Genomic DNA, 27,730 nt, shown 5'->3' on the forward strand with positions numbered 1-27,730 from the left:
GGGCCGGAACCGGCCTGGAGTATGCCATTGGGCCTCACCCCGACAGCAATCCCCATCCTAAAAGTAGTGTTGCACGCCGAATCCCTAATCCTTGCCTTAGGCCCCACATCCCATTCTGACGTCGTCACCCTATTCCCCATCCCGCCTGACCAGTATCTGCCCCCAATCCCCAATCTTTGCAACCCTCTGCGTGTCCTAACCTATTTCGAAGTCTTTGCATAGTAATGGCTGCTAAGAACCTGCACGTTGTTACTAGATGAGGCCTGAATGAGCTTGTGCGTATGAACAGCTAGATTGCATTGCTCAGACAGACGAAGCCACATAGGCCGCAAGCCACTTCAGCATAGTTGCGCCTGCGATCGGCCATAGCCCGCAGACGCGGACGCCACAAAGCGCTGTGTTTACACCGTACAGGCGTGGTTCGCGTATGTATTCGCGTAAAAAGAATAATAGAAATTTTGCGAGTTCCTTGCGAGTCGCGAGTTGGGAGTTGCGACTTGCGACTTTAGCCGTGCGCAAGAGTGCACTTCGCCTCGCACCCGCAATTTGTTATGCAAGCAGCCATAAGGATAGGCGTTGATTACTAGGTTACCAAAATTTGTTTTAGGTTCTGAATATGCGGGGGCTGCACGAGTGTGGACTGGACACTTATGGCTGGTTGCAAAACAAATTGCGGGTGCGAGACGAAGTGCACTCTTGCATACGGCTTGCAACATGCAAAGTCGCAAGTCGCGAGAAATCGCTCATCTTTATACGCGAGCGCATACGTGATTCGGTTTTCCGCACTTCTCATATCCGGCACGTAAGTGTAAATGCACACACACGCAGTCATGTCATACGATCACATGAATAACAAAACTTGGCGTTCGACTGCGGGTAAAGCTCATACTGTGTTACCCCGGGGTCAACTCCTCCTGCAATCACACATTCTCGCAGCAGTGATACAAACGATGAATTAGCATGGGCTACAGAGCTGGTGTCTCAATCATAAGCGCCCTTGCGCAAGGCAAGCACCCACACGTACGCAGTCGTGTTAGCGCAGGTTTCGGAGCCTTCTTAGCCTACTGCGCCCATATGACTGTACGACCCTCACACCGAAATAGGGGTGCAAGACCCAAAGGTGTAACATTAAGCGGTCTGCGCAGCTCATGACAAATACAGTGCTTTGGCATGCACTCTCCCGCTCGCACCAAAACCCTGTGTCAGACGTCTAAGGGCATTTGAAAACTGTACATATCCATACACATATAAAAGACACATCCCCGCAGACGCCTTTAACGGCCCTTAATAGTTCTCAGCTTATCATGACAGTCATAGTTCAGCTTTATGTAACATGGCGTCGCTTTACCATCCTTTTGTCAAGCTCTAGATCTATCATAACGCTCAAGTCTAAATTAAGTCCGTCGCAAGCCAGTCCTGCATGCTCTGGCTAGGACGGCCACGTAGCGAGTCTATGCCTCCCAGAACGCAACCGCGTTCCCATAGCACACTCTCATGCCCGCCCAACTTACACCGACCCATATGTGTTTTTCGTGCATAATATTGCAATGGCACCACTACGCCGTACCGCAGCATAAGTCGTGCAAATACGAGAAGGTTTCACATCGCGGCCAAATGCCCAATGATGCGCATCATGCATTTCCATGTCTTGACAGGGCGTGCCAGCGCACGCCGCTTACTCTGCCAGCCAATGGCTCTGCTGTGTGCAATCTGCAATACCACTGGCACATACTGGTAAGCCGCACTGCCACTGGCATTTCATATTTCTATGCACCGGAGCCAGACTCCCCCCCTCGAGAGCTGCTCAGTGCTCCTCCGAGACGGTGACGCTCTTGGCCAGGTTTCTCGGTTGGTCCACGTTAAAGCCGCGCAATACGGTGAGGTGGTAGGACAGCAGCTGGAGCGGTACGATGTTGATGACCGGCTGCAAGCAGTCTACCGTCTGTGGGACCTGCAGCAAGTAACAGAGGCAGGGGCAGCCACAAGCAAAAGTAAGGACTTCAGCACTGTGAATTGAGTACCAGGAAGTTGCGAGGGCAGGTCGTAACTGCCCAGCAGCGGCAGTGTTACGATGCAGAAGATGACCAGTCGTCAAAGCCAGCGTTGGGTGGTATCAGGGCAGGGCACGGTCTTGCGTAGAAACCACCGTAGATCTGGTTCCGTCTCCTCACGGGCAGTGGACAGACGTGGACATGTGGACGTGCGTGGGCTAAGTAAGCAGCGCATCAGGCAGAACCAGTAGAAGAAAAAACAAACCCAAATAAAGTCTGACATGGTTCCAATCCCACCTGGATGAGCTTGCAACCCTTCTCTTCGTACTGTTTCATACTCTCGTCGTTTTCATTGCACAGGATGTACAGCTGCGCAGAACGTGCGAGCAGCTGCTGGATGACGCTCTCCATCTTCTTAAGCATGCCGTCGCTGCGAATCCATTTGAACATTTGAACATCAGTATTAAGGGTGTAATGATTTAATAATAGGATACACGGCTCCAAACACACCACATATGCTAATGCGCGATATAGTGTGCCTGGAAGGTTCATAGGACGGGATCAACGACGAGGGAAAGTAGGGACTGGCAGGACCAAAGTCAGCCGGCCAACTGGGCGCAAGAATATGCAAAATACGTTATGGGTTGCCGTTACGGGGTTAGCCAAAAGTGTACTAGCGATCTTGGCCAAGATGCGCACGCAGCGACACCTAACACCATTCTGTGCGCATGACGGCCAGTCGGTACTAAGCTGCAGCAGGACGCCGCATAACCCTGATCGCTCTAGCGAATGCGCACATATGACGTGACACCCTACTCCATATCGTGCCCGTGCCTGGTTGGACCAGTCATTAAATTTTGCATAGTGCATGTAAGAACCGCCAGCCGCGGCTTTTCCCACTCAACATCCTAATGCTCGCGTAGGATAGCAATAAAGATTGACCCACCGTGTCGCGACAACTACGATGGGCATGTGCTTATCAACCAGCGCAAGCGGCCCATGCTTCATCTCCCCAGCCAGCATGCCCTCGCTGTGGATCAAAGCCACCTCCTTGACCTGCGGCGTTACGAGGGCGTTATGGTGTCAATGTGATTCGGCCGAACCGTTAATTAAAAAGAGTTAATGATTGGTATGGGAATTTGAGTCACGACGTTCCTTCCAACACTAGATTGGGCCCCGGAGCGCAGGACAACGTAGCGTAGCAAAGCATATTGCAACAACGCGTGACACGCGGCACGTTGAACCTCATCCCCACAAAGCACACGCAGAGCAACCGCCTCTCGCGCCACCTGCCTTGAGCGCAGCTTCCAGCACGGTGGCGTAGTTGTAGCCTCGCCCGAAGAACAGTAAGCTGTTGACCGAGCGCAGTTGCTCCGCCAGCTCTCGCATGGCGCTGTCGAGCATCAGCACACGGCGGACCTTGCCGGGCAGCTGGCCTGCGGGAACAGCTCAGGTTTACCAAATACAAAAATACGTAGCAAGGAGACCATGAAAGATGCAACTTGGGTATTCTCCATTCCCTAAACAGTTTACAGCTCCTAGCAGCCCACCCTTGCCTTTGTGCAGAAGGTCGTATTCAGGATTACGCCAAGGCTCTCTTGGTGCCGTATGTTAATAAGAGGTACATGAGTGAAGGGAGTTAGCAAGCAAAAAGAGAACGCATCGGGCATAGACATGAGCTTTTAAAGGTTGCCTCGAATAAATATCTTACCCAGTTCGTCAATTATGGTGTCCCGTCGCTCGCGCTTGCTGATCGAATCCTCCGCCAGCTGCAGCGCCATCATCGTGATGACAATGATCTGCGAGGTGTAGGCCTTGGTGGACGCCACACCGATTTCGTAGCCGGCGTTGAGGTGCACGCCGCAGTGCGTCATGCGGGAGATGGCGCTGCCCACCGTGTTGGTGACACCCACACACAAAGCACCGTGCGCCTTAGCATACTCCAGGGCGCGCAACGTGTCGGCCGTCTCACCGCTTTGCGACAAGAACATGCACGTATCATCCCTGCAGGAAGGCATTATTTAGGCACCACTTATAGATAGGGCGTGCCACACGTAACTTCTATTTCGTAATGTCCCAAACAGCGCGCTTCTGCAGTCACACCAGCCGAACCTCGCAACCACCATTTTTAAGATCTGATAGCAGAACCCCAGATTAAATTCGGAACAGCAGAGCGCAGAACTCTCAGTTTTCACGCCTTTCAAATCCGCACCCACGCACCTGAAGATGGGACCGCGGCGGTCCAGGAAGTCGCTCGCCAGCTCCAGGGAGACCGGCACCTCACACATCTCCTCCAGCGTTTGGCGCGCCGCCAGACACGCGTGGAAGGAAGTGCCGCACGCCACTAACAGGATCCGCCGGCAGCGCCTGATGGTGGCGCCGTGTTCCGCCAAGCCGCCCAGCTTGATACGCTGGTTGAGGTACGGATTGCCCACAGCAGGCCGCTGGAACTGCACCCGACCACGCATGGTCTGCAGCAGCGACTCCGGCTGCTCGTGAATCTCCTTTTGCATGAAGTGGTCGTAGCCGCCCTGGAGGTGTCGTCGTCGTCATTGTTGAAGAAAAAGGGATACCCGCGTTGGTGATGAAGCGCCATCGCAGCGGGAGGGCCGGGAAGGTCATCATACCACAGCAGCCGGGAACAGGGATTGCACGAAAGCGTGACAGCGCACCAAGTCGGTTTATGACTAACCCATAGTTTTCTGCCTTCAGGATACAACTCGTGTGTTCGTGCCTGATGAGACGCAGTCGGTGACAATGCCAGGCAGTCGACAGCTGGTGCCGGCAGTCTGCGCCGGCTGCTAGATAAGTAAGGCCTGTAAATTACCCACAGCGACTGTCCATTATTTTTCCGCCTAGATTACCTATGCCATTTAATTTTAATAGAGGCTCGGTGGCTGTGTTGCATACAAGAAGTACATACATGCCTGTAAACGCAACCAACCAGGAGGCACGAGCCAAGTGGCACCTACAAAATGCATGTGCGCCTTCCCATGGAGCCACCTTACCTTCATAATCTGCTCCACTTCCATCTGCAAAGTCAGCAACACGCGAGGCACGGCCTCCTCCACGTCGTCACCGCCCGTGTTGTAGATACCATAGCCCCCACTGCACAGATGCAGGACGTCGTTGTCCTCCAGCACGATGACCCTGCATGCGGGCAGACGGGCGGCAGTGGCGACGCACGTTAAAAGGTCGTCTATCATTTTTGACGAGATGTGAATAGTGGCGGTCACCAAAATTCGAAAGCAATACTTGAGGGTGGGAGGAGCCGCAGGCTCTGCTGCATTGCAATGATGGGAACTACCCTCTTAAGTGGATTCAATCGGTGAGGTCAGGACGGCGACAAAAGGCTGAGCCAGGACAATTGAGCCACACCTCGAAGCAATTGTAGACGGTGGTAGAGGTTCAAAGCCAACCTAAGCGTCCTTTCCCAGGATCAAGGCAACTTCATGTATTTAACTGAAAAATCCTAACACATGCCCCGTCTGCAAGGCACCACACGCACCGCTTCGTGTGCTCGATGACTGCGCTGGCATCGGACGCGATGAAGCACTCGATGGCCTCGTGACGCCACTTGGTGTCAGCAGCGTCGTGCAAGCGGCTGAACGAGGTGCGACGTGCCCCCGGCTCCTCCTTAATGCCTAGGATCATTGGGCTGCCGCGCTTGCAGGCTACCAGCTCCCCTGTGAAGGCAAGGACCGAAAGTTGTAAGGTCGTGCTGTTTGGGTGACAGGACGTGGCTGCGGGTTGGGTTGTAAGGGTTGTGCTGCTAGTGTCCGCATGGGCAATGGTTATCAATCTTAGTCCGTTGATAACGATAGTCGATAATCTAATGCAGGACACGGCGGATGCTAATGGGTAGAATGCGAGAACGCTTCCAGATATAATGACGCCGCTGCTTCACGCTCCATCAATTTAAGAACCTTCGACTGGCTGGGATAACTAGCAGCAATATCAGGTCGGGCGAATATGTTCGATGGCTGCAGTGACAAAGCCAGTGTGCATGACCACGTGAATAGCCGGTCTCGCCTGGGCCAGGACGGGCCCGGATGGCCCACCTGGGTAGTGTGTGCTTTTAACCAGCACTGCATATGCGCCTTCCAGCTTTTTCAAAACCTCCATCACGAGCTGCATGGGTACATGGATTGGCATACGAAATGCACGGCTATTAAGATTACAGCAGCGGGATAAGCAAGCGGGATAAACACGCTCTGGTCTGCCCACAGCAAAGAATCATCAAGCATGTCATGGTTTTGGTCCACAAAAGGTCGGAATGTGGGTCAGCAAGAGGGCCGCGATGTGGGTCAGCAATCGCCAATGTGGGTCAGCAATCTACCAAACCCTAATCCTAATGGATTGGCAAGGATGTGGTCAGCGGAGATCTCAAACGAGTTGGGGTCAGCGGCTGTTTGACCTCAGTTGTGCCAGCAGCTTAACCAGGCCCGTAGCGCTCACGCAAAGGGCACTATGACCCAGCAGATCATACCCCAAGTAGGTATTTCTTAAGTACTACATCATGAAGATGATAGGTGCGAACAGACCATGGCCTCCGAATTAGCAAACGTGGCGAGGTGAATACCTTGGGAAAGGGGACCTTCTCCGCCAGCCGGTCGTAGACGAACTTGCAGAGCTTTGGAATCACCTCCGTGTCCGTCTCCGTGTTGAAGACCTCACCATGCTTAATCTGCGTGTAACACCGGAAGCGTGATAACCGGTCCTTCACCATTACAATACAGTTGGCCGCTGCGTAAAGCTGAACAGGTTCAGTAATAGTGATTCATGAGCCAAAGCTGAGCAACTTTGGCTGATGGAACGTGCAGCAGCATGCGGCCTGTGCTGTCGTGATGCTGTGGAGGGACTTCACAGGGTTATGCGCAAGTACGGCACAAAGCGAGGGAACACGCCGTACTGCGTCGCGTGGCGATATCCCAGCGCCCTCACCAGAAAGGCCTTGAGGAGATTATAGTTTGTAATAATGCCATTGTGTACCACGACAAACTGTCCTTCTGGATCCGACGGGATGGGGTGGCTGTTCACTGCCGACGGCGGGCCATGTGTCGCCCAACGCGTATGCGCAATGCCGACCTGGCTGCGGAACTGCCGTTTCAGGTCCAACTGGTCGCGTGCCACGATATCGTAGGTCATACGTTCCAACGCGTCAACTTTTCCCACTTCCTTCACGATCAGGGGCCCGGTGGACTCAAACACACCGTTCTCCTCTGATATGACATCCTGGCCATCATTGTTGTGTTGTGCGAGGGGATACGCGTCCACAACGTCGAAGGCAACACCGGCAGAGTCATATCCGCGGTATTCTAGCCTTTTTAGGCCGTTAAAAAGGCAGTCAAGCACAAACTGTAGATCTTTACGAACATTATAGGTGTAATAGCCTACAATTCCGCACATCGCTAAGGGTTTCAAATAGAGAAGGTGACGGAGGCCAAGGTAAAAACAAGTAGCAGTAAAAGAGGACTCTTAAGAAGCCGAAATGATATTAAAAATTGCAGCTGGCCTAATGGTGGTGCTAAGCGGTGCCTAGTATTAATTTGTTAGAAGTTAAGTAGCCACACGAAAGGATAGGTTGTATTAAATTGCCAGGTCACAAGATACTCTTATTGTGCTGTGCGGGCTTTATATATGCCTACAGCTACATGTCCCTCAAAAACGTCCAAAATTCGTAGCGTGGGTTTGCAGTTGTACAATCGTTGCATGGACATGCTATTCGTACACCGAAAAATCGAAGTCGAGGCTTCTGCTTGATTGCAAGATGCAATGGAGCTTATCCCAAGGACTACATAGCGAATTAGGGACGCTGAAAAATCAACCTGAACAATGAATAGTCTGACGCCTGTCGTATGTAGCTGGTAGCCGTGCGAGAGTCCAGCCTTTCTTTCCTCTTTCCTTTTCCAGTTTTCATCTTTGTTCAAATCAAAGCAGCTCATGTACTTTCGGGTTCATCTGGACCGTACAAGTTCATGAAGCTTGTAGCAATCCATCTACCCATCCATCCATCCATTCTGTCATTCTCGGCAACCGAAATAAAGTTTAGAATGGTACCAAACATCCGCATGACCCGAACAGAGTTCGCGTGCAACAGATACCCTCAGGCCTAAGCAACATGACGCATCCTATCAGCGCATCGGCTCTCGATGGGAGTTGTAAAACCTATCAAAACGATGACAATCATCTAGTTGGCGGATATGGAAGAATCGGAGCCCTGTGGCCGGTGAAGGGGAAAGGGGAAAGGAGCTCGGGGAGGTCCTGTGCCGGGACTCAGCCGACGAGCCCACTTAGGGCGGCTTAACGAGTAGCGTGAGAATGTTTGCACTTTACAGCGGATCGACACCAATCTGAGCCAGCTTGTCCCGTGCATGGCGCCTCGTAGACACTCAACCGTAGACTTCCATAGCAACTAACAGACGGGCCACACCTTACAGCCGAGGTGGTTTGCTAATAATAAGCGTGTGAAATGAAGGTCTACGCAATTCGTGCGCAAAACGAGAGGGCCACCTCTGTCCAGGTGAGTCCCTCGGCAGTGCAGTCCGTCGGCCGGGCATCACGCTGTTTTTCCGCTATCCATGCATGGAACGCATCCCATGGTAGAGGGGCGTGAGAGAGCCACAGTTCTCCCGTGTTCCACCTTCGTGTGTATACGCGTATGGGCGCGTGCCTATGCCGGATATTGTCTGAAGTGCGTCCTTTCGACATGTTTACTGGTATTGCAAGGCATGGCAGTAGGACGCTCCTGTGCGTGCGGCTACCGGCATTGCGCCTGTACTCCCTACACAACGCCGCTCTGACCAGAAGCGACTATCCGTCCGGCAGCGCCAGTAAAATCAACCCAATGCAGTTCCAGCGCTCCCGAGAAGGCCAAGGGTATAGGTTGTGTGTGCGTGTGCGGGATATGTTGAGGCTTCCTAACTGTAATTGGGACCCAATTCCTTTCAACGCTTTCTCAAATTACATAACTACACGCAGATCATGCAAACCTTTGCTTACGATATTGCATGTCATTGTATCCCTTGTCCCCTTTTCGACCAGATTAACGGAAAATGTACGATGCATGACTGACATTTTGTACACAGGCGCCAGATTCACAAACAGTTTGTAGCAATCTATTTCGAGATTTATGATGTCGCTTCTACGTCCCTGCCCGCTTTCACGGCAACGCGCTTTTGGCCAAGTCCCTTCGCGGTACCGGCAAAAGATATCTCTGCGCGGTATGTAACTACGCGTGTTTCTATATTGTCATCTCATAACACTCCAGGCATAGCGCCGTGCTGATCTTGCGTCGTACGCAGCCGATGCAACCGGTCTAGGCACTATTGCCGCAACGCTCCCCATCGTTGCAGTTGGAGGGTAAGATAATTTGCAACATTATGAGTTACTTGATTTGACATGCCGTGCTTTGCGTGCGAGCACCCGTTACCTACCGGTCCCTGGCGCACGCAGGGTTGCAGCATGGAAGTTCGCTCTGTATGGGCAGCTTGAATACATCACAGCTTCTATGCTAACAAACTACGTACCCAAAGGTAGGGGGGTGGGTTGGCAGGAACGCATAACCACGCACGCATGCTCTTCGCATGCTCCAGATCTCCCAAATCGACGGCGGCGGAATTTGTGCACAGGGGAGCCCGGCCCACGAGTCATTCAACTGCAGGGCGGCACACGAGTAAGTGCAGGTATAGCTCAGGTGCCTCTAAGGTTCTGCAGATGGCCTCTGTCGTACTGGTAAGGAATTTCTCAAGTATTCGTCGCAGCCAACTGCCACGCTGCTTATCGACGCACCGCAGGAGCTCTATTATTACCCTAAAAGCACGGTACAAGTGACGGTGGTGGGCGAAAATGTCAACAAAGGGCTTTTAGAGCAGGCCGGCTTGCAGGTACGGTAGAGGCCCAGCCGTGATCGCACACTACTTGTCCCTAGATGGCAGCCAGTCTGGTGGTCAGTTGGGCGGCCGGGTTGAGTGACCAGCTTCCCTTGCCCTCTGCACGTACCTGTGTCGAGGGGTTGACGGTGAAAGGCAGACGCAATCGGAATCCCCTGTGTACGGCGAGTTTTAGAAAGGGACAAATGTACGGGTACCGACACCTCAGTCGGCTTGATATGCTAACTTTGGGACTAACGCTATCTGACGTCATCCTAGGACCGGCGACGGCACGTCGGACCTTCTGGATGTATCACGCTGCTACCCGCCGCAGCATCTGCAGCGCTACCATCATACAGGATCTCCGCACTGTGCTCGTAAAGAAGTTGGTTGGTTTTGGGAAATTCTCCTTTCTCGATCCCGTAGGCTGCCGTGCCCACCGTGGCCAAGCAGCAGTCCCCGGCCAACCTAGGCTTCGCGTCGGATGGCAGCGTGGACGCAGTGGTTTCATTAGGAGCTGTGGCGGGTATGAGCGAGCAGCAGCGTGCGGTCTTCACCACGGAGGCACTTCGAGTCTTAAGGCCCGGCTGCCCCATAATCTTCGTGGAACGGAGTAAGCACAACGCGGCCGCAATGCGCTTCCTGATTCTAGTTTCCTGGGAGGTTTATGGAAGCACATGTATCGTGATACGGACAGGGATTGCGGGATGCTTGTGGGTTTGGGGCCGTTTATCTCGAGAGGGTAATGGAGGCTTTAGGTATTGGGATGGGCATGCTACATGTACGTAAGAGTGGGTCCGACCTGGTTGCGTTCCGGTTTCTGGGTGCACACAGACTGCGAGCTCGAACACGACATCGCTTTCACTCGGGTGGGATAAATGATGAGAGCTACCCAAAGTGCTCTCTCTCTCATGGATGGACAAGGAGCGCTGTCGCCCCTCCCTGTTCGTTTAGGTCAGTAGTCGACCCTTTGCTTCTTGCGTATAATTCCCTCCCTGTCTGACCCCAACATCGTGCAGTACCCGGCGGGCTGCCCATTCGCTTCCTTGGGGCCTCCAGCGCCACACTAGGTGGGTGTGGAGGAGCGCTGAGAAATATTCGTGTGTCCACGTCAACCCTTTTCGTGGAACGGGGTCGGTGGGGTCGATAGGGAGCCTGAAACAGAGGAGGGATTGAGAACCTGGAGGGCCATCACGTTGGTTCACACTATGCCGCGGCCAGACTGAGCGTGTGGAACGGTGCATCAACCGAGCTCCGACCAATCTATTACCCCAACCCCAACTGGTGGATCGCTCTTGAATGCGTCCTTGATGACGCTAGTCCCAAGCTACTGTGATGCAGCATCCGGCAGTGCTGGAGGGTTTCCATTTCGGGTGGCTTTGAGTTGTTGGCTGTGTGACACTCCTGCCCCGCTTACTCTTGTTCACTGCAGCCGAATCGTACCTGCAAGGCTGGAAAGAGCGGAATGACGCATTCGAGCTGGTTCAGTGGGACGTGGCTTTGGAGGGCCAGGACCCACATGCAGTTGGAGTTGCAGTCAAGTCGGCAGACTATCGAGCGCCACTTGTGAGCAGACGTGCGGAAAAGGCGGCTGAGAAGGCCGAGCGTGAAAGGGCGGAGAAGGACGCTCGAAAGGAGAAGTCTCGATTACCTAAGAAGGGGTTTGATAAGGTGGCTGGACAATGATACGGTGTCGCGTCGACACATATTGTGGCATCGACAAAACGTGCTAATTATAAGTTTGACTTGTGGGATGTAACTTAAAAGGTCTGTTGGCTGATTCTTTGCGATTGTACACTGGAAAGTATACGTTTCTCTTCCTTAATCCGACATACGTACCATGTCATTAATTGAGTTCCGTACTAATATGGACGGCATTTTATCATACATATACCACCTCGTAGGAATTTTAAGGAGTGGTTGTTTCTGCCTAAAGTCTAACTTCTATTCCGTGTCAACCGTAGAGGTGAAGGAATCAGCTGTCACCGCCAATCCACCATGCTGATCACCATTCAACATGGTGTAATGCCACAGTGCTGTAAAATGTGACAACGACTTTCCATTGAGACTGTGCCTCCTCAGGTAACGAGCTCATATCACAGAATCCATTTCAGATTGCGTACCAGACAATTGTGATTTTTGAAAACAATGTTTACAAGGTATGATACAATTGCATAGATTAGCGAGCATTAACATTATCCCGAGCATTCCTCATCACGTCATACATTAATGCTGTGGCCTCCACAAGTTCATGGGTAATGGCTGGGTCGTACATCGAGTGCCCGGCACCGGGCACAAAGCGCAGCTGCAGCTCCGGCCATGCGTTGTGCAGGTCAAATGCAGTTATTGCTGGACATACAAGATCCATCTGCCCTTGCACCGCAATGGCGGGGATGTGACTCAGATTATGTACACGCTCAAGTAGGGGTAACTCATGTCCACTACCTCCCAAAGTAAGTGAGCCGTCACTCGCTGCAGCTACAGGAATATTCTTAGCGCGAGCAGCCTTAGCTGAATTCATTTGCGGATCCTGGGGTGCTACAGACGCGCCACGTCCACGCAGAAATCCGCCGTGCACACTGTAATGGCATTCCAACATGGCCTGGGCGGTCGTAGAAGGCATACTTGGATCCCCTCGGAAGGACAGGCCCTCCTGGAGCAAGGCTGCCATATGCTCGCCAGGCAAATGAGCAGGTTTGCCTGCTGTAAACCATGGCGTTTGTTTCTTCAGTTCCGACACGCCACGGACTGATCTTGGTGTTGAATGAATGTTCGCTTGCTCGTGAAGAATCGGTTTATGTGGTGCCGGTGAAGAAGCGGGAGATGGTCGTGCAGGCCGTGGTGGTGAACGAGACGTCAAGGGAGTGGGAAAGGTCTGGTAACTCCACTGACCGCCATCCCAGTCCAGAAGTTGGCTGTTGGAGGCGAAGCCGACGCTCATCTCCCACTCCAACCAGCTCTGGGCCTGAAATAAAGTACAGCAACATTCCAGGTGCGAAATGAGCACAGAGGCGGACATGTGCAGGTTTGAGGTATGATGATAGCTTTTTGACACCAGATGAAATGAAGGCTTTTACACTAGATGAAATGACGTAAGACCCTGTTGACGTGTTCAGTGCAACGAGTTCCTGGGCCGTCAGGGCAAAGAAGATTGTCCTCAAGGGGCATCGGACATATGCTTGTCTATTTTGCTTATGAGCATCATTGGCCGCCAGGAGTTGGTACAAAACCAGATAAGATACGTCGTTGGCAGGCATGACCATGAGTACCTCGGCTCAGATAGGAGCGAAAGACAATTCTAGTTCAGCATTGTGGGTAGTAAGCCCACGTCGGATGAACTATGCGTGTATTAAGCATCACAGCCGAGGCATGGCATGGAAATACCCCCAAAACTGTAGGCATGAAACCGCACGCCATACAATGGTTGGGATTGTGCTATGCTGCAAGACTGTCTGCCTTCATGCCAGCATCCAAGCTCAGATAGGAGCGAAAGACAATTCTAGTTCAGCATTGCGGGTAGTAAGCCCACGTCGGATGAACTATGCGTGTATTAGGCATCACTGCTTGGCTGGAGACGGAAGTTTACTTAGGGTATGAAGTGGCGAATGGGAAATGAATAGCATGCACGACAGGAGCGAGACCACGGGATGATCGACCATTGCGACATAGCAGCGCAGGAACGTACCGACGGATGTCGTGGAAACATGTCAGGAACTATTGTCACGACTTACCGCAGCGTCTCGCACACACACATCTTTCGAAAGTAAGCGGCGGTAATAACCCATCAGCGGAAATTTGCGCTCTTCAGGGTCTAGATGGTCCAGAAAGCGCTGCCAAGCCCACGGCTTTAGAGCACCGGCACCACCGCCGTACATCCAATCGATCTCTTGCTGTCGCATTGCGCAAACACCCCGCAAAATCATAGCAGTTACCCTGCGATCAGAGAAGAACTCAGGTTATAATCCAAGGTCAAGATTTCATCACTAGCAGCACAGGAGATATTTTATACAGACATGGATCGGTTGCTTAGCAGTTACGTGAACCCTACCTGTGGGGATGGGTCAGAGCATACGCAAGCGAAAGCGCGACGCCCCAAGAGCCGCCAAACAGCAGCCATCTGTCGATTGACAGGTGTTGCCGAAGGGCATCCAAATCGGAGACAAGCGCATTCGTGTTATTACCAACCAGGCGACCTCTAGGCGTTGACCGGCCACAGGCACGCTGATCGAGTAATACAACCTTGTAGAGATTCAAATCAAAGAATCGCCTGCATTATAAAGATCGTTTAAAGATATATTAGTGCGCATATGCAGCATTGCAGCTCCCAGCAAGTCCCATGCGGCGCCGCCGCCAAGTAAAGCCACAGCAATCGCTGTGAGGCTATCATAGGATACTCACGTGTGATTCAGGTAGGAGCCTGCACCTGGGCCGCCGTGAACCACCACTGCCGGCGCACCATCTTCATGGCCATGCACTTCGTAGTAAAGGTCATGAAGGCCGCCATCCACGCGCAAATAGCCCGCTTGCAAGGGACGACCATCAGATGAATCGTAGAGCCCCTTGGTCGCGCATGGTACAGTGGGTCGGAAAAAAAGCGAAGCTTTCCGCCAGCCCAAGACGGCACTTGAGTTGCCTTTCCCGTGCAGCTTACATCTGATCATGAGCTGATATATCAATTAAAGATAATCGTTATGTTAAATATGCGCTAAGTGGCCGCCAATCGGGCGGGGCCTTATGTACTTATGTTGAATGTTGTACACCTCAATGACAACAACCCAACGACCCAACCATCATCTCTCCATGTCCGCAGTCCGCAGCTTCGCGTTCCGCTACCTGTAGCCCAATCATCGAAAAGCGGCCTATTGTTTGCTGGCTGTATTTCTGTAAAGGAAATCCGCAGGCGGCTGCGATCCTGTTTTCTGAGTTTTGCGAGAAAACCAGGGTTACCTGTCACCAGACCTAGGCCAGACCAGAGCAGACCAAGTACCTTAAAAGCCAAACGGCAACCAGGCCCGCATCGATAACTTTGCTACGGGGCGTATACATACCGCCTTCCTCCGCCGTTCAAGCCCTCAATCCCCCCATTCCATAGTGCCCCGCTGCTCTGAGGTTATGAGCTGCAAGCCCGCCGGGTGTTTTGCAATGACACACTGAAGAAAGAGAGCATCTGGGATATACGCGCTGAGTCCCCCACTCGTTCATTCCTGATGTCTCTCCGCACGCAACTGCCGTACTGCTGTCCTCCCCTTTTGCTGGCTCCTCGCCTCCTCCCTCCTCAGTCCGGGCTGCTCCCTTTCCTAGGCTTCTCTTCTTTCGCTCACCGGCCCCCCTCCGCCGCCACCAAGCTCAGCGGACTATCCATCCATGCCCGGCAACCCAAGGTAATAGCATGCTTTTGCAACAAGTGCTTTTCTCAGTGCATTCATAGGTGAATAGATATAAGGAGAAAACATGACGACGGGGTTTATATCAACCAAGAGAACACCGCCTCCGTGATTTGTTGTGATGTGTTGGGCCGTTTCGTAATTGTTTATGACGTTTCGAACGGTTTGTGACATTTTGGAACCCCTTTTTCCACGTGTTGGGAAGTTTTGTGACGCGATATTTACGTCAATTGCGACGCATGCAAACAGGCACGTCCTCGAAGATGCCCAGCAAAGCGCTTCGGTATACCCCATCAGCTGCAAGATTGACCTCCCTCCCTCCCTGCATACATCCCTCCCTCCACCCTATGGCATAAAAGGGTCGGTAACCGATCGGTTAGCTATAACCCAACCGGTCGCTTCGGTAGGGTAACCGGCATTTTGAGATAAAGACCGGTAACCTTACCAACCGCTAACCTTATTGGTCGGTGCCCGGGTCGTTAGCTCGTTATGTCGGTTACCCTACCTACCGACCAGGTACCGAAGCGACCAGTTACCGGCCGGTTTGGTAGGGTTGTTACCGACTGCTGGTGACAAGCAAAAGGATAATCCGAATGATCTCCATGCCTCCCAGCCATCGACTAGCAGCTTATCGCCAGGCTTGCAGCGGCATACATAGCAGCCCACTCTATAAAATCCAACCTTTACATTTCTAGTTGCTTTCTTCAGGATGCGAATTTCTGCAATTCTTATGCATGGTTAGGCACTTTCCATTACATTCCATTACGGCCAACCGAGTTTTGTCACGGCCGGTAACCGGTTGGTAAAGTAGCCTATCGGTAGGGTCACCCACCGGTCGGGTAAAGGCCGGTAACTCCTCGGTAACCCTACCTAGGCCCCACTCTACGGACCGATTGGGTCCGGTTACCGACCATTTGACCCGTCGGATGTATGGAATAGGGCCATCCCTCGATACATACATCCTTTCATACATACATCCATATATCTCGATGGCGTGGAGACTTCAACCCCAATCCTCCACATCTCACCCTTTCCTGGCACCCCTCTCACACTTCACTATCTAACCTTACCTCAAGGCCCTCACTACACACCTCCTCTCCCACCACACCACTCCAGGCCACACCATGTAACGCATGCCCACATCTAAGCTCAGATCACTACACACACACACACAAACACAAACACACACGCACTCCCTTCCCCCAGGGGACATCACCGGCCGCACTCCAGAAACTTCTCCCGGTACGCCGTCCCCCTTGCGACCACCAGAAACAGAGGAACACCCGCCACCACGTGATCCTGGGCACACAGCACCTGGCGCAGCGTGTGACGCGGGTTGACTCGGCGCATGCGCGCAGCTCGACTGCCATATCGCTCGGGACCGCCATCGCCGGCGTCATCCAGGCCCTGCGGCCAGTGGCCCTGCATCGCCTGAACCAGCTGGTCCTGCGTGAGACAACATAGGCAGAATGTGGGTCCAGGATGGTGAAAGGGAAGGTAATAAAACGCAACGCGATGTGAGTAAGTGAGCACTCAGGCTCCTGGCCCGACAAGACGGCGCAGCCCGAGCCCCCACTGAGGAGAAAAGACAGTCAGCAAAGTCAGTTTTAAGACAGCTGGGGAGGGAGGGAACCGGGGAACCGGGGAATAATGAAGAGAGGCCGCAGGCGAAGAAAGGGGCTGTAAGAGTGTAAAGGATGGTGGGCATCCCTTCTCACAACTGCACGCGCGCGCGCGCGCGCGCGTGTGTGTGTGTGTGTTTGTGTGTGTGTGTGTGTGTGTGTTTGTATGTGTGTGTATGTGTGTGTGTGTGTTTGTATGTGTGTGTATGTGTGTGTGTATGTGTGTGTATGTGTGTATATGCGCACGTGTCTACCTCGCCGACTTGACACAGGCCCGGTGTCCCCGCCTTTTCAAACGACTGCTGCCTTTCCGGTTCTCCCTCAACCCCACAACCCTCCACAACCTCCAACAGCCATCCGGAACGCCAACGAAGTGTACTCAAATGCCTACAAAGATGACCCCCGTACGGCGACCAAGTACAACAGTACGACCTACCATGTTGAGCGGCTTGCCAGCATGGGCGAGGTAGTACAGCTCGATGCGATCTCGGGAGTAGGCACCCGCCTCGTCCCACTCCAGGGGCGGAGCATCTGGGCCGAACATCTAAATGACGATGAGTGTGAGACACAAAGGACAATGGCACATGGGCGGGGGACACAAAGTGGCCGTAAAGCGGACGTCCTTCTGTCCGTGGATGGAGCGGTTGACGACGCAAAATATCGTCTACATCAGTATATTATACACATGTTTGATAGGCGTAAGGCCTTTTTGGACTTCTAAGCCTTACATCCCACGTTCACGCGGAGGTGCGCATGAGACTCCCCCAACTTCCCAGTTGCAGGCACTCCATCCACTGGTTCGCGTCTGGCAACTTGTCCAGGACCAGATCGCGCGCGTATCTATACCTGGTTCCAAGTTCCGATTCGGGTGTTGTATCCTGGAACCCTGGATCCGTGGGTTCGAATGACATCTCTGACATCCAGCGTCTACATCTGTTGTTTCACAGCACCAATCAGCACGACCCTCCAACGCGCTTTAAGCGCCTCAATGCCGCCGCCTTGCTAAAGGGGTAAAACCTGTCCCTAGTTCAACTTCCCAGCCCTACCTAACCCAAGCTGGTCGCAACCAAGTGCACAATCCATTCCACTTGCCCCTACTGCGGCCCTAGCTTAATCTTTCCGCTCGCTCATTCCCTGCCTCCCTGCCTCCCTCCCTCCCTCCCTCCCTCCCCCTCCCTCCCTAACTCCCTCACAAGGTCCAGGTGTTCGTCGAAGGTGTCCTCCTCCCCAAACGCCTCCACCACGTCCTGCTGACCGCTCTCCGGATACATCAGCAGCACAGGCCACGTCAGCGAGCCGTCGGGGTTGAGTGTGGCCTTGGTGCGGGAGCCCAAACTGACCTGAAGCGGCAGCACGGGCGGCAGGCGGAGGGGGGTGCTGGGGGGGTTCATCATGCACTGCTGTCACGAAGCGCTTCGATCGGGGGGTGGCGAGCAGCTGGGCAGCTGGTTGTTGCTGTCTTATCTGCTGTCACCAAGACACAATGAGCGCTATCCTAGTAGCAGTCTGGGCGGCCCCTCCCCCCACCGCCGGTCCTCCGCCTCCACCTCGCTCCCCCGCTACTGGCCACTCTTCCCCCTACCTGCGGCCGAGTCATTTTATGTCCTCGTGTCATCAGCGCTTCAGCCAGGGCACGTGCGGGCGCGGCCTCCGCCTCCGCCTGTGCCGCGATGCGCTCCTCCCGCTGCCGCCGCTCCTCCAATTTGGAGCTCGCCTCCTGCGGGTGCAATGGTGGTGGGACACCGGTGTTGGTGGGGACGTGCCTAACTGCCACACAGTTAGATGGGAGATACCATTATACAAGGGGTGCTGCGAGTGGTGCAGGCAGGCAGGTAGGCAGGCAGGCAGGAAGCAAGACGTCACAAAAGGATAAAAAAACGAGCAGGTAGCCCCTCCTGAGGCGGCAAACTTCTACAACGCTCCGGAACCACCCTTTGGACCCTTTAGAACTGCTATCTCAAGAGGAGCTCAAGAGCTTGCCTTGGTCAAGGAGTCAAACTCTTTGGACTGAGGGTCTGACTCACGGCCCTCCTCACAAAGCTGCAGGCACTGCTCCCACAGCCCAAGCTTCAGGGCGGCTTTGGCGCCCCGGAAGAGGGCCTGGGGGGGTTACAGTGACGTACACCGGGGAGCAGCCAGTCGGGGAACAGCCAGTCGGGGAACAGCCAGTCGGGGGGCGCGAGGGAAATGAAAAACACAGTTCCTGGCAAGATCCATCCTGAAGCACTCCACCAGCGAGGGCCGCGGGGGAAGGGTATGATGCAGGAAGCAAAGGAATTCACTTCCGACGTCCAAAAAGAAAGAGGCCCCGGTTAGAAAGGGCACTTGCACAGCACATGACTGATCAATCCATCCATTCGTTTATTCATTCAATCATTGGCTGTTACGTGTAGTGGACGTTACATAAAACATGACAAGGAGCCGCCAAACGCAGCTAGCCAGCAGCGCCAACGACGTTGCCCTCTTGCCTCGCTACTGCTTCGCCCCGGGAATCACACGGCCATAAAATAGTACGGCACGAGTACGGCACGAGTACGGAAGGTTGACCTGGACGGTCATTAGCTGCCGCAGCTTTGACCAACCTTAAGGTTCCCTGGATCCAGCTTCTTCGCGGCCAGGCTGTCATCCAGGGCTTTGCGGAAATTCCCTGCATGCAGACGTAGGCATGGCAAGAGTAAATCAAGTCGAGGTAAGGCGGTTAAGGTAGGGGCGGAGGCGGAGATGTCCTACCAAACTAAAAGCGTGGGTTGCAGCACTGCTGGGTACTCGAGGCAAGCCGCAACCGCTGTGTGCTGGCACGAACTCTGTGCAGGTGTAATTGTATGTTTATATATTTTGGGGCTCTCAGGTTCATGACGGAGAACGCACCTAGCATCAGCTCAACGTGAGCTCTGTTCGCGTAGAGAATCGAGTTGAGGCGCGGGTTGGATACATTAGCCGCCAGGCCATTGCCATAGCACTGGACAGCCTCCCGCAGCAACGTTCGGCGGGCAGCCGTGTCGGCTTTATCGGACAGCGCCAGACGCAGCTTGTTGTTGCCTTGCGTCTGGGGGTGGAATCCAGGGCCCGGTTTTCCATTTGCCGTATGATGTTTTAGTTATTTTGAAACCCCTCAACTACTCCCGAGGGGGGATGTGACTATGAAGGTTGAGCAAGGCGACTTGCACGGAGGTCTCCACTGCAATTGGGCGCCGCGACGCCATGAAACACTTTTGTTGTTTTACAAATTTACCTTGTAGTTTTCGGCTCTTTCCTCCGGCGATAAGTCCTCATCAAGAGCTTTCAGCGCAGCAAAGGCAGGGTCTTCTTCTGCGTCCTCCGGCAGCGCGTCCCAAAACAACGGATGTAGGCCCTTATTATCATCAATTAAATTATGCGCCGGACGTCGGTCATCTTCGTTGTCGCTATCGCTAGCCGACATTGAATTGCGTCGTTGCCGGCGCCGGCAATTGACACAGTTTTGGGTGCAGTGAATAAAATTAACTCCCGAGCATTGAGCAAATGGCGAACTAGGGAAGAAAGGATGCTGCGCTGAGTTGCCGTTCCGGACTCGTAGCACGCAGAGCACAGCAGATAGCAGGTCCTTTAAGACAGAAAAAGGTGACCACCTTGCGTTAGTGCCGCTCCTAGTACCGATACATCTCGTAATTCCTGTGGCAGCTTAGGAATCAAATTCTGAGCTAAACGGAAACAGCCCTAGTATTATAGGGACCCTTGCGTGGTCGAGGCCGATCAGGAGCAGCGCCGGCCTGCGGATCAGAGGTTATGTTCTCGATGGGCACCGGCAAGAAATCCTGCCATTCCTTGCTCCTGCGGGGATAGTCTGTCGCGAGGTAGCCAAGAATTCGTGGTATCGCAAGCAAAGAAGCATCCCTCTTGGCAGCGTCTGGTCGACACATGCGCATGATTTGCTTTCATTGCATAGTCAGATGTGGTTCACGATAATGTTCCATAACGGAAGCTAAAGGGACAAGCCTTCAGTGTCAACCAACATTATGGACTAAATCCTGTGTGAACCACAACGACCGACTGAACGTCTCATCTGTCTCATCCGGCACCACCTCATCAGCGCCATACGGCGACAGCTGCTGCTTCTCTCCTTCCGATGTCGCCGCCATCGGAAAAACAATGTGGGCACGCTAAACCGCCAGAGACAGACAAACGACGCAGGGAGAAGAGTATCCGGTGTTTTAGGGCAAAGAGAATATTCCTCAAAACCAAAATCCAATTCTTGCTGCTGGTCGTTTACTACCTGCCGCTGTGTTCTAATCGAGCCAACCCCCAAACACAATTCAACCAATCCAAACCGCTCCTTCAACGGCAGTTTCAAGAACCACCCGCTTGATCTCACACCGCCACTATGCCTCTCTATGCCCTACAACATGACGTGCGCATCTTACTTGGGAATGTAGAGTATCAGCTCGACCCAAGCCGTACCGTCTTAAAATTTGAATATAGTCAAACAACTATACCCGAATACAAGTAGTGATGTACTCGTCCATTTCCATCCTTCTTGCCGGCAGGAATGTATGACCATACACAGAAGAGACGCGCACGTACGTCCACACAGCAGACACCCTAAACGGCACGTCCCTGGAGTACTTGTGTTGCCCGTGGGCCCCACATTCAAGCGTTGCGTTTCAGAGATGAACATGGGTTGCATGTGGCCAGGCCACACTCTTACGGCCCGCTTCTTATTTCCGCATCAACATGCCCTCACCCTGCATCTGCCTGCGTTTCGGATTTAATCCCCGTCCTGCCTCTCTTACACTCTGGCACACACCATGTCTTGACGCCTTTGCTGCCAGCACCCCACCTACTAGCTATTCCGGGTCCCATGCTTCCAGCCGCCAACATGCAGCTCTTCCCAGTCAGGAAAATATAGTGTCAACAATCTTATGGCGAAAATTTCTACCCTAGCAAAAAGGGTACGTAGGGACCCCTCCGCACCATTATTACTGCGCTGCAGGAGGCCCCGGCCCTTGCGGCCCCGGGCGATGGTACATTTTCGCCTGTGTAAGTTTTAGTTTAGGTGCTCCGTTCGGATTCCTTGATTAGTATATTAATGCGAGCTTCGTTCGTTCGTCCATTCGTTATTAACATTCGTACATTCACTTCACGCAGCGGTGTGTGCCCTCGCTGACGGCATTCGCTATCTATCTCTCTTTCGCTACCTCCCGCTCTATCTCTGATGACCCATGGGGGTGATACTACGAAGTAGCAGCCGCCGCCGCCCTCGCCATCCCTTCCCCACCCGGCTCTGCAGCCGCCGTTGCCGCCGCCGCTTCTTCATCCTCTTCGGCCTCTTCTGCTGCGGTGGCTGGCGGTGGAGCTGCGAGCACAGCCCTGCGGTCCGAGCCGAGCGGCTTCCGGAACTGGTAAACGCACTGCAACTTGCCACAGGGGGAAAAAAGTAACAGCTCGGTCGCCTCGGTGTTGAAAGACGACGAACCGATGACGCCGACGCCGACGCCGCCGGCGCCCTGGTTCTGGCCGCGGGCGGGCACCAGTGGATCCGGGCCCCGGGACGCGAAGAGGTCCGCGGCGGCGGCCTCCCGCGCAGCCACACTCTGCCGTACACGCGGCAGAGGGTTCGGTTAGGCAGTTTGGCAGATTGCCGGTAATCGTGCAACGATACATCATGGAACGACTGATCAGCTGCCGGCGTCCGAAGCCATAATTGGGATTGAAGGCCTGCCGTACGCCGCCAGCAGATCACCGGCAAGGCAGCCTTAGCAGCCATAAATAACTTACACGCGTATAGCAGCAGTTTGTACGACAGCAACCGGAGCAGAATCAAACATCAAAAGCGATAACCAGTAGCATCTAACGAAGTAAGTAACAAAGCACAGGAGTAAGAAACACAATCACCACGTCATGCTGTAGCTCACCGCTGGCGTACGCAGCACCAGTCGAGCGCGCCAGTGCGTGAATGTCGCGTTGGTGCCATGCCGCGCCGCGATGCGTACGACAGACTCGTCCACGTCGTACTTATCGGTTAACTCTTGTAGTACCCGCTTGGCATCCTCCCGGTTTCGAATAGCCTTCGAGGTCGCCAAAGCATAAAGGATAATTCATAATACAAGTTAAAAAGTTACAAGCCACAATGTCCCCTCAGATGCGGTGGGGCATCCGAAAATGCCTGAGGGGCCCCCGGCCTCCCACGAACGGGATGGCCTTAGGCTGATTTATTGGGCAGGCGGCTGCGTGGCGTGTGCATGCTTAAATGAACTGAGCTGCGCGGCACAACAGTCGGAGCTGTCGCGGCGGCGTCTGCGTCTCTCCCTAGTGCGTGTGTTTTGACAGCACAAACCCGGGTGTTGTTAACTCCTTTCAAATCGCCCCAACTTCTGGGGCGATTTGAAAGGAGTTTACAACACCCGCTAATCCTTATAAATGTTGAAGCCAGGCCAGCGAAGCACGAAGACGTCAAGGCCCTGGGATGCAGCAGGTATCCTTAACCAACTGATTGAGCTCTCTTACGACGTGGTGGGGCCGGGATGTACCGGGGGGGAACCCGGCCGTGTGTTGCACGTGTGCAGGCACAACTCCCCCCCGAACACCCCCCGTGTTCCCTCCTTCCCTCCCTCTCTCCCCCCCCCCACTCCACTCACCCTCCACCCCCGCCCCCCTCTCCCACCCACCGTGAAGGGGTGGTCCAGGTGCTCGGAGTCGTCCCCAGTCAGTCCCAGGAGGTCGCACAGCGCGAAGTCCTCCTCCATCAGGTTGTCCAGCACATCAGGGTTCAGAGAGCCGCTGGCAGTGGCCACATTCCACAGCTGTTATTGTGGGGGGTTGTGCAGTTGCACACACAAAACACACACCGATCGGGCAAGCCGGAAGCGACATTTCTACTATTTCAACAATTTTTTTGTTTGCCTGCTCGCCTGTTTACTTTGTATTGCCATGTGTCTTGTTTGTTTGTTGTAACGCTTCGACTCCCACGGCTTTTCCTTAGTAGATATATTTCTGTTTATGCAACTCCTCTTGGAAGATACTTTCCAAATCTAACAAAACAAATGCTCCGTGACACACATGTTAGCAATTGCCATTTCACCAACCGGGTTGGGATCCCGACATACATATATACGGTTATACAAGGGTTTGGCACCACTGGTAAGGCGCGACCATTGCCCCTGGAAGATCCCGGGATCGATACCCGTTAGGGTCAAAAGTCCTTCCGAAGGTGGAAGGCATTGCGCCCCTAGTTAATGGACGGTGGTGACCTGGGATAAAGTTAACCTGCAAGCCGACCAGGAACGGAGTTGGGCCGCTGTCGAGCCGGCAGATTCCGTTGGATGCTGGTGGTGGGTGCGGAACCTGAGCGATCCACTGAGAAGTTGACTAGGGTGACTAGATGAGGGTGCCCCGAAATACCGGGGAAGGCAGGGTTTCGCAGGGTAGCTGCCACGGGCGAAGATACACCCCCCTGTTTCACACATCATACATACATACTACAGACTGCCTCGGGAACTGCCTCGGGAAAGGGGGCCGCTGGTGAAGCTTAACTACCCTGTAACGACATACATACACACATACATACTACAGACCCACCTCGGCCCACACACTGGCCAGCTGCATCATTTTGTGAGGTGCTAGGGGACCGTGGGAGCCGTCCTCATGCTCCGAAACCTGCCGCCGCAACCGGGAACGATCAAAGCCGGCCGCATGGTGGTGCTGCGGATCTCGGAGCAGCGCGTCGCGCTCCTCCTGAAAGCAAACCGGGAAACCGGGCTACCGTTAGGAGCCCGGGTAGCCGTACAGCACGCCGTACGTGGTCGTACAAGCCATGGCCGTACCTGGAATAGCTGCCGGTTGCACCACGCCTCCACTATCTTGGCTTCGGAGTCGAAGCGCAGTTCGTCTATGCGGACGCCCTCTGATATTCTGTACGGTATGGTGCGAGCAGGTCCAGGGGTAGGAGGTCTTGAGATTTCGTCTTGAGATTTCGTGTATTCGCTGTTCTATTGTCCCTAGCATCGGCTTTGCTTTATGCGACCCGGGAGTCAGGGGATCCGGGAGTTGAGGAGATTTGGAAGTCCGGAGGTGTTGCTGAGGAAATCGGAAACCGCCCGCCGCGGGATTCGACAACGGGGTTGGGACTCCGTATGCAACCAACAAACCAACAGCACGCCGACACAAAATACATCCATTCTCCACCGTCAGCTGACCTGCCTGTGTTGTCTGACCATTCAACGTGAGAAGCGTGACAATGTAACATCATGTAAAATAAGATATACATATACTGATTATGTACCCATGATCCTCAGTAGATGGTCTGTATCCATGAGCGACATGAATGAAAGAGGTTACCATAGATCTGATTACCAAAAGGATCCCCGCTTGGTACTGACCGCATGACCCCAAGTAACACACTGTAACATTGGCCGCATAAGGCCCTCAGAGGTTCCCATTAAGGCCGTGTGCCTTGTACCACGGCTTTCCGGACAGCACCAGGTTGGCAACCAGAGACACACCCCCACATGGCCGTTAGCAAATCGACGCGAGTATGTATTCTAAGCGCGGCCTTAATAAAGGGTGTGGAGGGGGACACAGGAGGACAGTCGGCGCGAAGTCACGGACACAATCTCGTGGGTGCTAAGAGCAAAAATGCCTTCCCCTCCCTTTCCCTTTCCCTTTCCCTTTCCCTTCCCCTCGCTTCATTCACTCGTGGTTCGTCATCCCCTTCCCCTTCCCCTTCCCCTTCCCCTTCCCTCCTCTGGGCCCCCGAGCGCACACCTGCCGGTGGCTTGGGACCCTAGCCATGGCCCCACACTCTTCATGTGGAAGATGGACAGCGCGAAGGCCGTGTCCTGATCTTCGTTCACTGCCACCAACAAGATCTCAAGGAGCAGGGGCTGGTAGGCCGCGCGCTCGCGCTCGACGTAGTCGAAGAAGGCGTCCTGGCCAGTCATGGTGGGCGGCGCCAGGTAGCCGAAGAGTCCGTCAGCATGGATGGTGGCATCGGGAGCCATGTAGAGCCTGGAGAGGACGGTGGGGTCGGTTTTGTTTTGTTCTGTTTCAGGGCGAGCGGCTGTGTGGAGTTAGGAACCCGCAATAACAAAGGATTACTGGATTATTTAACAGTGGGTTGCAGATAGGCGAAGGGCCTTGTCTGATCCTGCAAAGAAGTCAGGGAGATACGATGGAGGCAAAAACGACGAAAAGAAAGCGTATGTGTTAGATGCAGCTGCATCGACAGACACAGAAGTGCAAGGAAATTATCGGGAGCGGGAGCCATTCGTGTGAAGAGGAGGACGTTAAGAATCATGCAACGTAAATTAAGGGAGGCTGGAGGAGTCCGCAAGGAAAAAGAGGAGCTGGTGATTCGAGCTTGGTAGACCCACGGGTCATTTCAGCCGGTCCTAAGCCCGAACATTTTGCGCGCTTAGCCACCGCGCCTGCATCCAGCATGAAGACCATAGACCCGCTGCATTCGACATGACAACGACTCATGTTTGCTGTTCGAAAGGCATCTCGTACTCCAAAATACCAACTCTTCACTACTCGACGTGAAGAAAATGCGCCCGTCCAGGCAAACCATCAGAACGAACCGACAACGACAAGACCCCGGGAGCTCCAAAATGCCTCAAGCCTGCAGGTACAAAGCCATTTCGGAAGGCCGCCAGCTGGCTGCCGCTGCCTTGTCCTCACCATTCCTTTGTCATTCCGGAAATTGCATCAGGGAGCATACCAAAGCCTAGGTGGTGCTTACGTGGCAGCGCGCTTTACATCTGCGGCCTCCAACGGTTCCCCGCTGTCGAAGTTTGTCCAGTAGCACACGTCATGAAGGAAGCGCTTGCAAACCACCTCCAGACGCTCGGCCAGGGTTGTGGAAGCAACCGGATCATCGCTGTTGCTGCTGCTGGTGTGGCTATTGTCTGCCTGTTGTGCTGCACCTTTTGACATTTGCGGGGCGCGCGCCAAGGAGCGGGTCAGTAGCATTTTGTCCTGTTCCTCTTCCTGGCTAGTCAGCTGCCTCTAATACTATGCTCCTGGAAAGAATCAGCGTCAGATCGTTTGTTAAGGACGGTAGCAGTTGCTACATAACAGATATTAACCGCGGAAGTGGTGGAAATCTCAAAGGATTTGCTTATGAGGAGGAACATCGGGCCCCTTGCGCATCGGGTTACGGTGTACGGGGTTCCATGCGACAGGGCGGCGGGACTGGAATCCCTGCTTTGGGCCCGATATAATGGCTTGCGAAATTTATAAAACTTGCAAGAGATGAACGGAGGATAATGCCTGAAGATCTTACAACGCTGTAGTCTTCGCCCGGTCTTGCCTTTCCGGACAGGTAGAAGTAGGAAAACATCACCACGCAGTTTCGCTTCGCACACACAGGATTTCCAACGCAGGGCATCGCCTACTACTACGGCAACAGCGAATCCATAACATAACAAACAAGGTAAGGTGAGCGCATAGGAAGGAAACGAGGTAAAGCACATCTCCGAGCACCGCAAACTCCCCTTGCAGGCGCGCCAACTCGCAGACCCACAACCCGCACGCACCAAGCGCTCCACTTACCGCAGATCGGAACGCAGGACCTCAAGGAAGCAGACAGGCTTACCTCACAACCGCCACTAGCCAGCCAGCCTGTCGAGCTGCGAAGTCGCATAAATTCCCAACCATCAACACCCGCAATAATGTTCGCTGGGCAGATCTCCACTGCCCTCCATCCAACGCATCCGGCCACACCGTCTCGTATTATCACGTCAGCTAACTGCCCAGCAGAGCTCAAGGGTCGTGAGTGGCAGTGCCGAACACCTCACGCGTCAGAACATCATTTCAGGCGTGTGCAGCAGAGCACCTAGAGCCTAGATATCCCCTTGGTGTCGATGGAGTGAAAGAGCCGCCCAGCC

At 53.8% G+C, this 27,730-nt stretch overlaps 5 protein-coding genes across 5 annotated transcripts; 1 reads left to right on the top strand and 4 right to left on the bottom strand.

Annotated features, from left to right (window-relative positions):
• Positions 1 to 1,108: 1,108 nt before the first annotated feature.
• On the bottom strand, positions 1,109 to 7,400 carry VOLCADRAFT_105759 (uncharacterized protein; the record flags this gene model as incomplete). Its single annotated transcript, XM_002952999.1, has 12 exons — positions 1,109 to 1,951; positions 2,289 to 2,421; positions 2,938 to 3,047; positions 3,285 to 3,427; positions 3,703 to 3,995; positions 4,212 to 4,522; positions 5,000 to 5,141; positions 5,500 to 5,677; positions 6,053 to 6,122; positions 6,589 to 6,678; positions 6,936 to 7,226; positions 7,269 to 7,400. The coding sequence occupies 12 exons, from the start codon at positions 7,398 to 7,400 to the stop codon at positions 1,805 to 1,807; spliced, it is 2,040 nt and encodes a 679-aa protein (XP_002953045.1). The 3' UTR covers positions 1,109 to 1,804.
• Positions 7,401 to 9,123: 1,723 nt separating this feature from the next.
• Positions 9,124 to 11,548, top strand: VOLCADRAFT_118240 (uncharacterized protein; the record flags this gene model as incomplete). Its single annotated transcript, XM_002952909.1, has 8 exons — positions 9,124 to 9,214; positions 9,296 to 9,353; positions 9,447 to 9,526; positions 9,623 to 9,666; positions 9,788 to 9,877; positions 10,289 to 10,475; positions 10,882 to 10,932; positions 11,295 to 11,548. The coding sequence occupies 8 exons, from the start codon at positions 9,124 to 9,126 to the stop codon at positions 11,546 to 11,548; spliced, it is 855 nt and encodes a 284-aa protein (XP_002952955.1).
• Positions 11,549 to 12,003: 455 nt separating this feature from the next.
• Positions 12,004 to 14,534, bottom strand: VOLCADRAFT_105760 (uncharacterized protein). The gene is made up of 4 exons (XM_002953000.1): positions 14,261 to 14,534; positions 13,911 to 14,129; positions 13,594 to 13,795; positions 12,004 to 12,827 (listed from the first exon to the last, which is right to left on the bottom strand). Exons 1-4 carry the CDS (start codon positions 14,521 to 14,523, stop codon positions 12,042 to 12,044), a joined length of 1,470 nt encoding a protein of 489 aa, XP_002953046.1. The 5' UTR covers positions 14,524 to 14,534; the 3' UTR covers positions 12,004 to 12,041.
• Positions 14,535 to 15,913: 1,379 nt separating this feature from the next.
• Positions 15,914 to 20,289, bottom strand: VOLCADRAFT_105761 (uncharacterized protein; the record flags this gene model as incomplete). The annotated part of the gene is made up of 8 exons (XM_002953001.1): positions 15,914 to 16,692; positions 17,305 to 17,412; positions 18,062 to 18,208; positions 18,451 to 18,635; positions 18,893 to 18,968; positions 19,451 to 19,515; positions 19,737 to 19,914; positions 20,101 to 20,289. The coding sequence occupies 8 exons, from the start codon at positions 20,287 to 20,289 to the stop codon at positions 16,459 to 16,461; spliced, it is 1,182 nt and encodes a 393-aa protein (XP_002953047.1). The 3' UTR covers positions 15,914 to 16,458.
• Positions 20,290 to 22,078: 1,789 nt separating this feature from the next.
• VOLCADRAFT_93725 (uncharacterized protein) lies at positions 22,079 to 26,813 on the bottom strand (the record flags this gene model as incomplete). The annotated part of the gene is made up of 8 exons (XM_002953002.1): positions 22,079 to 22,438; positions 22,760 to 22,912; positions 23,513 to 23,647; positions 24,423 to 24,578; positions 24,668 to 24,755; positions 25,608 to 25,884; positions 26,216 to 26,298; positions 26,584 to 26,813. 8 exons carry the CDS (start codon positions 26,811 to 26,813, stop codon positions 22,079 to 22,081), a joined length of 1,482 nt encoding a protein of 493 aa, XP_002953048.1.
• Between the last annotated feature and the right edge of the window lie 917 nt (positions 26,814 to 27,730).

The sequence above is a fragment of the Volvox carteri genome (genome assembly GCF_000143455.1).
Source record: "Volvox carteri f. nagariensis unplaced genomic scaffold VOLCAscaffold_33, whole genome shotgun sequence".
In the NCBI taxonomy this organism is placed as follows: Eukaryota; Viridiplantae; Chlorophyta; class Chlorophyceae; order Chlamydomonadales; family Volvocaceae; genus Volvox; species Volvox carteri.

Bases quoted from the DNA above. Each gene is read 5' to 3' on its own strand.
- VOLCADRAFT_105760 (XM_002953000.1), bottom strand. From the start codon at position 14,523: ATGATCAGATGTAAGCTGCACGGGAAAGGCAACTCAAGTGCCGTCTTG. The intron at 13,796-13,910 runs GTAGGGTTCACG...CTCTGATCGCAG, and splicing joins GCTCTGACCCATCCCCACAG to GGTAACTGCTATGATTTTGC. The intron at 12,828-13,593 runs GTAAGTCGTGAC...ACTTTATTTCAG, and splicing joins TGTGTGTGCGAGACGCTGCG to GCCCAGAGCTGGTTGGAGTG.